The sequence below is a fragment of the Lynx canadensis genome, chromosome E1 (genome assembly GCF_007474595.2).
Source record: "Lynx canadensis isolate LIC74 chromosome E1, mLynCan4.pri.v2, whole genome shotgun sequence".
Classification (NCBI taxonomy): Eukaryota; Metazoa; Chordata; class Mammalia; order Carnivora; family Felidae; genus Lynx; species Lynx canadensis.
Window position 1 is genome coordinate 34,666,258 of NC_044316.2, and position 10,133 is coordinate 34,676,390.

The 10,133-nt window shown below is 62.0% G+C and overlaps 1 protein-coding gene across 3 annotated transcripts; it reads right to left on the reverse strand.

The window, feature by feature from the left end:
- Positions 1-560: 560 nt before the first annotated feature.
- Positions 561-9,972, reverse strand: EPN3 (epsin 3). 3 transcript variants are annotated; one of them, XM_030296507.1, is made up of 10 exons: positions 9,497-9,971; positions 5,885-6,561; positions 4,615-4,733; positions 3,886-3,966; positions 3,493-3,618; positions 2,462-2,549; positions 1,734-2,003; positions 1,458-1,574; positions 1,098-1,328; positions 561-895 (listed from the first exon to the last, which is right to left on the reverse strand). In XM_030296507.1, the coding sequence occupies exons 2-10, from the start codon at positions 6,420-6,422 to the stop codon at positions 561-563; spliced, it is 1,905 nt and encodes a 634-aa protein (XP_030152367.1). In that variant the 5' UTR covers positions 6,423-6,561; positions 9,497-9,971. The 3 variants fall into 3 exon arrangements, with proteins under 3 accessions (XP_030152367.1, XP_030152369.1, XP_030152368.1); XM_030296509.1 differs by lacking the exon at positions 3,886-3,966 and having other exon boundaries at positions 9,497-9,972; XM_030296508.1 differs by lacking the exon at positions 9,497-9,971 and having other exon boundaries at positions 5,885-6,744.
- Between the last annotated feature and the right edge of the window lie 161 nt (positions 9,973-10,133).

Below are 10,133 nucleotides of genomic sequence, written 5' to 3' on the forward strand. Positions count from 1 at the left end.
TTATCTACCTCAGAGGGCTGTTGCAAGGATTAAATTAAATAATCTGTCTAAAGTGCTTACAGCACAGAGTGCACAATGAGCGGGAACAACTGCCTATTGTTCCCTGCCATTAGATCACCCCCAGTGCAGATCTGTGGTAAATGAATGAAATGAGAGAATGAGCGAGAGCCCGGGGAGCATCTGGAAGCGAAGGTGCCGGGGCTGAGGGGGTGGTACGGGAAGTGGGAGCATTTTTGTGCCCCACACGGCGAAGCACTCGTTCCCACGGCAGCCGGTGGTTTGCGCCGTGGTCCTGACCCAGACACCACGCCTCGAAACAGTCCACTCGGTGGGAGCTGAGGACGCGGGCGTGGTCTCAGCCCCCGGCAGTCTTCAGGGTCAAGCTTCCAGAGCGGCAACAGAGGGTCGGCGGGGGCCACTTGGAGCGTCCAGGCGGGACTGGGGGCGGAGTCAGCCCTTCCGGCCTTCCCGGGGGCGGGTCCTGGGGTGACAGCCCCGCCCCGCGTCGGGGACGGGGCCTCGCGCATGCGCCGGCCAGCCGGGGCAGGGCGGGGCTGCGCTCAGAGGAAGGGGTTGGTGCCGGGATGCGGGGGCGGCTGGAGCGGCCCCGCGGAGCCCGACGTGGGCAACAGGGGCTGTGGCAGGCTCGCGGGCGGCGGCGTGAAGGCGCCGGCCTGCGGGAAGACGCTGACCGAGGCGGGGAGGGTCACGCCGGCTGGCACGCTGCTGAGCGGGAGAGGCAGGGAGGCGCTGTAGGTCATGGAACCCAAGGGCGCCCCGACCGGCCCGCCGGCCGCCAAGCCTAGCGCGGGCGACCCGGTGCGCATCTGGTTCAGGGTCGGCCTGGCCTGCTCGCTCCCACCGAACGGGTTGGTGGGGGATGGAGCGCTGAGACCTGCGGAACGAGAGCGGATGGGGAGCTTGGAGTGCGCCGGGGGGGACACAGCCCTAAATGGGGTGGCGGGGAGAGGAGGCACGATCTGGGGTCTCAGAAATAGGGAAGAAAAGTAACATTTTGAGGGCAGGGGCTGAAAGGAGGGAGGGAGAGAGCAGGGGCCCCCAGTGTTGAGACGCGGCAGGGACAAGGGGTGTCCTACCTGTCAGAAAAGGGTTTCGCGTCTTTGCAGCCTGGGGCGTCTTGACTAATGAATCAAGGTTGACCAAGGAGGAGGCCGAAGGGCCCAGGAAAGACTCAGGAGTCCGGCATGCTCGGGCCTCCTTACTGGGCTGGGTTAGCGCTTCCTCCAGTACACCCAGGTCAAAGGATTCTGGCTCCTTGGTGCCATTTTGCTTGGAACTGGGAATGGGGTCTCCAAACAGGTCCAGCTCTGGAACAGAAATGATTGAGCTCATGGGTAGGGATGGGGAGTGGTCACTCTGGGAAGAAGAGGACAGAGGCCACCTCTGGGCAGGTCCCTCATTCCCCAGAGCTGTATCATCCCCTGCCTCCTGCTTACCCACAGGACTGCCGGGCTTTCCCGAAGGCAGGGCCTGGGCACACTCCGGCCCCTCCTTGGTCTCTGTGGATACTGGAGGGTTGGCAAATGGGTCAAAAGGTGAGGTACCACCTAGAGCTAGCCAAGGAGGAAGAGGAAGATGAGATGGGCTGGCAAAAAGGTCAGGCACTGGTCTGACCCCTTTTAGGCAAGCAGCTGTCTTGACACAGACAGGATGTGCTGCCCCTTGGCGCTGGAGGGAGGGGACCCGGAAGTCCTTCCAGGCCCTCTACTTACCAGGTGCATTGGAGGTCTCCACCGAGGCTCCCCAGGGGTCAGCCCCAGTGTCGGGGAGTTGGTGATGGGGGGAGTTCTGTGCCCAGAGGTCTGTGGATGGGGGTCTGGCAGGCAGCACTGGGGTCCGGCCCCAGGGCTCTGAGGAGGAGAGCATAGGGGGCAAGTCCCAGGGCTGGCTTCTGGACAGGGCACTTCCCGAGGGGACAGGAGACCAGGGGTCTGCGGAAGGCCCCCAGGAGGAGCCACTGGGCTCTGTGTTCGGCCTGAGACCTAAAACGGAAACAGTACAGACATGACCCCAGGCCCACCTTTACACCCAGCCCAGGGCCCTTCCCAGTTACCCAGACCAAGTTGGGAGGCCAAGGGTCCCATTTCACAGATGGGATGCTGACTCAGGACCACCCAGCAAGCTGGAGCCCATATTCGTCAAGTTCTGCCAGGAACGTGGAGTCCCAGGCATGGGCAGCTCAGGCCACCTTCCCAGTCAAGGGCAGGGACGGGCTGGGGCTTCAGGAAAGCCAAGGTGACCGGGGGAACCGAGAGAACATCTCCGAGTTTTCCATGAGCTGGGCTCTTCAGATGTGCGCTTCCATCTCTCACTACAACCCCATGTCCCAGAGGAAGCTGAGGCTCAGAGGGGTGAGTGTCTTGCCCTCAGCTGGCCCTCAGCTATGGGGAGGGGCTTTCTGGGGCCAGCCTGGAAACCTCTTGCAGCCCTGCATGCCCACCTGGGATGTCCCATGGGTCAGCAGAGCAGCGTGTGGAGGGCGGGGCCGGGGCAGGTACAAAGATGTCTGCCAAGTCCAGAATGGAAGACTGTGGAGGGAGAGAGGCAGCCATGGCTCAGAAGTGGGCGAGACCAGAAGAAGGGCGGTCCTTGGCCTGTCCTCCTCAGCCCAGCTCCTTCTCGCCTTTGTTCACTTCACAAACATCTACTAATGATCCCTTGTCTCCGTACAGTGCTTTGCAGTTTATAAAATGTTTCCTCATCCGCTTGGTGCCTGCACAACAACCCTGTGCACTAAGTAGTGCAGGTCGTGGTGTATCCATTTTATAGACGCACCAGCGGAGGCTCAGAGAGGGGAAACGATGTGCAGGGAGCCGCACAGCTGGGGAGAGGCAGAGCTGGGATAAACCCAGGCCTGCCTGACCCCTTCAGTTGTTCTGCTCCCCAGCCCATCAGTGGCAAAAGACAGATTTTATAACAAGTCTGCTTTCCTAAGTCGGAAACCAGCCACAGTGAACACAGGCAGAAAGGGGATAGAGACATCCTAGCTCCGTGCACAGCTTTGGAGGGTGGCCTTGTTCCCAGAAGCTACCCACTCCCCTATTCTTGGAAAGTATGTATATGAGCCCAAGATATTGTGAGTACCATGTGCCTGAGCCCGCCTCCCCCCGCCCCCAATCTGGATCCACAGTATCACGTAATCCTAGAATACCAGAGAGAGAGCTGCCCAACTAAAGGAGGAAACTGAGCCCACAGCAGTGATGTGCCCCAAGTCAAATAAATGACAGCAAATCCAGAACCCAAATCCGGGGGAGGGGATCAGGATTCTTTGTATCCCACTTTGCTGTCAGCCCAGTCACCAGCCCATGTGGTCTGGGCCCGAGGGCTGCTGCACCCCCTCTATCCCTCTTTCCACTGAATAAACACTTAAACGGTGCTTACTATATATGAAGTGCAGTTCTGAAGTCTACAAATACCGACTCAGCTCATCTCTCAGGCTCAGTCAGCCCGTGCAGCCCAGCCCCTCCCTACCTGGCTGGTTTTCAGCTTCTCCTCCTTTCCCTCTTCTCTCTCTGGCTCTTTGTCTTGCCAACGGCGAACTGCAGCCCCAGCACCATTGGCCACAGGGGAGTCCTCTCCCCGCCAGGACCTCACCTCCTGTGGAAGGCACAGGGGAGTGAGGACAGCACGAGCAGCCCAGGCTGGACTTGAGGGGACCGGGGGAGCTGGAGTCAAGAGGAGTGCAGGGAGAGAGGTTAGGCACAGCGGGGCCACTGGGTGCAGTGGGAGGAGCCTGGTTAGTGCCTGTGTAGCACCAGCACCTGCACCAGCACCAGCACCTGCACCAGCACCTGCACCAGCACCAGCACCTGCACCAGCACCTGCACCAGCACCAGCACCTGCACAGGAGGCTCGGCCTGCTACCTTCTCGTGCTCCTGCCGGCTCAGGCGCAGAGCCAGCTGCAGCTGCAGGTCCTCATCCCTGTGGGAGGCTGGGGGGACGGGCTGCAAAGGAGGAAGGAAAGGGGTGAACTCGGCCCAGTGCTCCCACTCCTGGGTGGGAGGGCAACGTAGCCCCGCAGGGGGAAGGGAAGTGGAGAGAGAAGGGCCCACCCTGAGTGGATGTGGGCATCCTGACCCCAAGGCATCAAGATGTGTGTGGCCTTCTCCCTGCCTGGGTCTGTGATGCAGTTTCCAAGATCAAGGAGATTGATCCTTCGCTTCCGGGTCCCCTGAGCGTCCCCAGGCCCTGCTGTGTGAGGCCCGGCTGCTTCCTGCCCAGTCTGCCTGGATCCGCAGAGAGGATGATGACGGGGAGGGGGGGGGGCTATCCCTGCCCCCCTAAAAGGACAGCAACCCCACAGCAGGGGATGTGGGGGCGGCATATCTCTGGGTCTCCCAGGAATGTGTCTGTCAGCGCACTTGCCTTCCCCGGGGCCGCAGCAGGCCCGTAAGACACATATGTGCTCTCACCCCACTCAGCGTTCGCTGCCCTTTCCAGGCGCAGCCAGAGGGGACCGCAGGCAGGGAGGCAGTCCCTGCCAGGACAGTCCCGGGGACACGGACAGGCCCTGTGCTGTCCAGAGTAGAGGAGCCTAGGAGCCAAGGGTGTGGGGCACCAGTGCCCTCCCCAGGCCACCGGGGGGCCCTCACCTTCTCAGCCTCCTCGCGGCTCATGGCCAGAGCCAGCTGCAGATGCAACTCCTCTTCTCCTGACGTCTGGGGCCGGGCCTGCTCCAAGTCGGACGTGTAGCGGGGGGATGAGGAGGAGGCTGCAACGACCGTGGACCGTCGGCCATCATGGCTCCTGTGACCGCGTGCCTCCCCTCCCCTGCCCCTCCCCCCACAACCAGGAAGCTCTAAGGCTCAGAGGGGGAAACTGAGGAAGGAAACGACTGGCAGCCAGGGCCCCAGGGGGACAGGCAGTGTGCTTGGCACTCTGTGTGAGGCTTCCCATGCCCCCCCCCCCCCCAACTAGAGACTCCAGTCCCTCCTTTACAGACGTGCCAATAGCCAGAGGTTGCCTGGCCAGGGTCCTAAGGTAAGACTTGGAGCCAGGTCCACTGACTCCAGTTTCTGCAATTTTCTGGCTCGGGGGGGCGGGGTGCCCATCCTGCCTGGGGTCAAGTGAGGTGGGAGGGAGAGAGTTCCAGCCAATCAGGGCCACGGCTCTCAAAGCCCTTGGCACACTGTCAAGGGCTTTATGAAAGGAGGACCATCCTGAGTACCCCTCAGATCCCAGAAGCCCACTTCGGGGCAGAGAGGAGAGTCCAGAACTGCTCTGCAGGGGCGCCGGGGTGGCTCAGTCAGTTGAGCATGTGACTCTTGATTTCGGCTCAGGTCACAATCACGTGGTTCATGGGATCGAGCCCCATGCTCGGCTCTTCGTTTACAGCATGGAGCCTGCTTGGGATTCTCTTTCTCTGCCCCTCCCCCACTCACATTTCTCTCCCTCCCTCTCTCTCTCTCAAAAAAAAAAAAAAAAACAAAAACTCTGCAGCACCCTGTTTTCAGGAGGGGATCATGAGGAATGCCACTGACGGAGCACCTTGTGCCCTGTGTCTGGGCACAGGGCCAAGGGCATTCCTGAGCCTGGTCTCATTGATTCTCACATCCAACACCCGAAAGATTTTCCCTGCTTCACAGATGAGGAAGCGGAGACTCAGAGAGGCGGCCGTCTAGACCCCTCCGCTCGAAAGGGGCAGAATGGGGAACGCTGCTGGACTCCAGAAGCCTGAGCTTCTGCTACCACAGCAGCCCACGGGGCATGGTCCCACTGTCGTCTGCGCTAACTTGCGGGGCACCTGCTGTGCCAGGCGTCCTGCCTTCCGTGCTCCATTCATCACCTCTCTGAATGCTCGCGGCATCCCCCTGACCTCGGGCTGCCTCCTGGCCCCCAGCCACAGCCCCGGGGCTCACTCACAGTTGTAGGAGGACGGGGATCCGTGGCGGCGGCCTAGGCCCAGCTGCCCGCTGCCGATGCCCATGCCCTCCAGCGCCATGCGCTCCTTGGTCTTGAGGGCGTGGGTCCGCTCCTGCCGGAGGCGCTCCTCGTCCCTGAGCAAGGCCATCACCTGCTTGACCTTCTCGCGCACGTTGACGCCCTGGTCCTTGCCGTCGCGGTCGATGTACTGGAAGTCCTTGAGCGTCTGGATGGTGTAGAGGTTCTCGCGGCACTGGTGGGCCACCCTCTCGGAGCCCGTCTTGAGCAGGTAGTCCAGCAGCGTTAGCGCCTTGTACACGTGCCGCCAGTTCTTGCCGCTGTCGTTGAGCCGCCGCCACAGCATGCCCATGACCTCGGCGAAGGCCACCGTGTTGAAGGTCAGGTCGGCAATCTCCGACATGAGCGAGCTGGGCGGGCCCCACGGGTCATTGCTGGTGGCCTCGCGCACCTTGATCTCAGCCTCCGAGTAGTTGTGCACGATGTTCTTCACCTGGCGCCGCAGCGCTGAGGTCGTCATGGCTGGGGACTTGGAGATGGGCGGCCCCCGCCCCCGCCGGAGGTGGAGGGCCGAGGGCCACCGTCTCGAGGTCACGGTCTCCAGGGATGGGCCGCCGAGCTCTCAGCAGGGCGGCTGCGTCCTTGGGTTCCACATGGGTCTGAGGAAGAGAGGGACTGGAACTCAGGAACTCAGGGGCAGTGGCTCACCTGGACAGCCACTCGGGCCTGGCCGGGGTCCCCGCTGCCAGGAACAGCCTCTGGCAGGTGCTCATTCTTATTTTTCTTATCTGATGCATTATTCAGCCAACACTTGCAGCTTTGCGTGCTCTTTGCTCTTTTGCAGTCCCGCTACAAAGACGGGGTGATTATTATTATCTCCATTCACAGATGGGGAAGTGAGGTTCAGAGAAGGAGTGAGTGATTCGTTCGAGTTCACAGAGCTGATGCGATTGGGAGTGACCCCGGCAGACGCACTCCCCACGTCCTCACCCTTAGCGACAGGCAGGAAAGCGACCCCCAGGAATGCCTGCTCACCTCCCTCCTGTTTAATTACCTCTCCCTCCCGTTTCGGAGGCCAGGATCTCACTTAGGAGCTATCCCTCCCAGCTCCTCGTTCCCCACTCCTCGTTTCTCAAATCACTAGTTTGTGCAGCTTAATTCATTCGGCACCTAGTTCCCAGGGCCTTCTCTGAGCCCGACATTGTGCCAGGCACAGAGCACAAGTCCTGGTCCGCACACGTCCAGATGCAGGGCATAGACGATCCAGCCTAACACGGACACGCACAGGAACACCCAAGCTAGGAAAATCAGGGGAGACTTCCCAGTGGAGGTGACAGCCTGAGATCTGAAGGGGAGGGTGAGGAGGAGCAAAGCCACAGGGCCGAGGAAGGACAGATGGGAGGGAATGCTTGTGCTGGGCCAGAAGGCCAGAGAGGGACATGGGGCAGGAACATAAGCTCCCTGAAGGCAAGGCTGGTCTGGGCTCCCCAAACCTGAGGCCCTGGGTGCGTGGTCGTCTCTGATAGCCCAGCGGGGAGGGAATCAGGGTCAGCCCTCTGCCCTCCCCACAGCGTCAGGACCAGGCCATCTGGAGAAAGCAAACCCAGGCTCATGACAGAAAAATGTTCTTCCAGGGTCCTACCAGAAACCAAACCCAGAATCCTCCTGCCACGGCTGTTTTTCTGGTATGCACACACACACACACACACACACACACACACACACAGGCTGGACCCACAGAGCCTCCACACCAACCGTGAACCCCCACCCCCACTTATGGAGAGGGCGCCTCTCAGCACCTCTCCGCTCAATCCTGGGGCTCAATCCTGGGGCTCAATCCTGGGACTCGCAGGAGTCAGAAGCTGCCTGTCCTGCCCTCCCCCAGTCTGGGCTTTCCCTCCACCCGGCCCTGCCAACCCTGGGCTCGGTTCAAAGCGGCCAGCAGGCCTTGGCAGGCTTCTTCAGGGCCCAGGTGTCTGGGAGAGCTTGGGCCCGGAGGAGGGGATCCTGTGGGAGACCAGGCGGATGGAGTGCTGACTGAAAGGCTGCCTACCTTCTGTCTGCTGTCTGTCCGTCCAGCCTGGCAGGCCCTTCTGTGGGGATGCCACGGCCAACGCTTGTTTAACTCCTGTCCTCCTCCTCACTAGTGACTCAGACCTATCTTTACCTCCCCAACCGGTGGGCTGGAGGGTGGCAAGAGTCAAGATGAGAAATAATTGTCCCCCACAGCCCGCCCGGAGTGCGCGCCCCTCCCAGTGCTGGCCGCAGAAACCAGCAAAACCAGTCAGGCATCCTGCCTCCACCAGCAGCCCTACTTGAGCCTGGCTGCCGAGCCCTCCAGCCCAGCCTGGGGGAGTGGGAGGGGCCCTCAGTGCGGACCCTGTGGCCCTGTCTGGACTTTCCTCCTAGAAGGGGGAACAGAGGAAACTCCTCTGCACATCTCTGCTGGAGCTGGGGGAAGAGAGGGATCAGAAACTCCAGGGAGGTGCCTGGACCTCCCTCCCCTGAAGTTAAAAGGGACAGGTTGGGGGGGGGAGGGAGGGGGGAAGAGGGGGCAGGGTGAGGCCCAGGGAGCACGGAAGGGAGGGAGGAGGAAAGGAAGGATCGCGGGAGGGAGCCGCTGGGAGCTCTGCCAGCCGTGTTACAAGCAAAGGGTTTTATCGAACACAATATGCCCAGAAATAAAAGGGAGTGAAACAGAAACCCGGCAGCCAGTGGCGGCAGCGGCAGGCCCGGGAGGCCGGGTATGGAATTACTGCAGTGACCTTGAGCCAGACCCTGTCAGGTGGAGGGAAGGACACTGAGAAGGCAGAGCCTGAGAGGCTAATTCAGAGATGGGGTGGAGGGTGGGGGGCAGAGCGGGGAGGGGAAGGCTGGAGGAGGAGGCGGGGCACGGAGCACAAGTATCTGCTCTCTCCTTTATATAAGGTGCCCAGGAGAACTTGGTAGGGGGGCGGCTCCTTTTTTCGGGACTAAGGGAATCCTCAGGGCTGAGGAAGTCGATGGCCATCCCCCGAGTGGGGATTCAGGGAGAAGGAAGGAGCCTAGATATGTCGAGTCACGTGCGAGAGTTTGTCCAAAGTGTGTGTGCGCCCCACCAGCCCACAGTCCCTCCCATCCTCTGCTAAGGTGCCCCGGCCCCTGCCCTGCATCAGGTCAGCGGCTGCTAAGGGGTGGGGGGTGGGAAGGGAGTGGCGGTGCCCTAACTCTTGCCCGCGGAGGGACAGGAGCAAGCTAGAGCTCTAAGCTGGAGTCAGCCCTGAGGTGGCTGTGTCCTGGGGCCCCGGAATGGGGTAGGGGCTGCCCTGAGGCTAGAGGTGCCACAGAGGCCGAGGGGGAGGGGTGGGCAGAGGAGAACGGGAGTCTGCGGCGGGAATGCCACCGGAGATGTTAGTCCCAGGGTGGGGAGCCGATCCTTGAGTCCTGCTTCCCGGGGGCTGCAGGGAGGGGAGGAGGGAGCGGCAGCGGGCAGAAAGCCTCCAGGATCCGCTAGAGCCCTGCCCTCCTCACCCCTCTCCGTGGGACCCGAGAGGGAGGCTAAGCCCCGAGCCTTCCATGGGAGGCACCACCGCCTCCACGGAGGCACCAGCTTACCTCCGGTGCAGGCTCCCTTGGCCCCAGCCCTGGGACCACGAGCAGCCTCTGCAGTGACCTTCCGACCTGCGCGGCAGGGGGACAGCACAGCCTCGGGAGCGTCCCCAGAGCCATCCACCACGGACCCCGGTCCTGGAGATGCCCACCCTCTCCCAGGAGGCGCAGACCCCTTGGAAGGGTGGAGGCAGGGTCCCCAGGAGGGGCTGCAGCCCTGCCTCTTGCCCGTTGGTCTTTTAGCCGCCCAGCCGGCAGGCAGCACTCGGAGGAAAGTTGCCCAGCTGGCCGGGCAGGTCTGCCTCAGCAGTAACAGGACACAGGAGGAAGCGCAGGGTTGTTAACCCCTTCCTGCTGGCTGGGCAGGCGGCACGGGCAGAGGGGGGGCGGGCCTGCCTGCTGGCTGTCCCCAGGACGTGCACATCCAGAGCCAGGGCTGGTAGCCCACTCCCACCCAGCAGTGAGTTAACCCTTCCCCTGCCTCAACAGGAAATAGGGTGGGGAGGGCTCCAACACCCACCCCACCCCTCCCCCATCCCCCCCGGAGCCAGGAAGACCATTCCCAGGCCATTTGGCGGAGTCTTGTTTTCTGTGGGCTCCAGCTGGCCCCCTCAGCCACCCCGAGAGGGGCACGCAGGCTCCA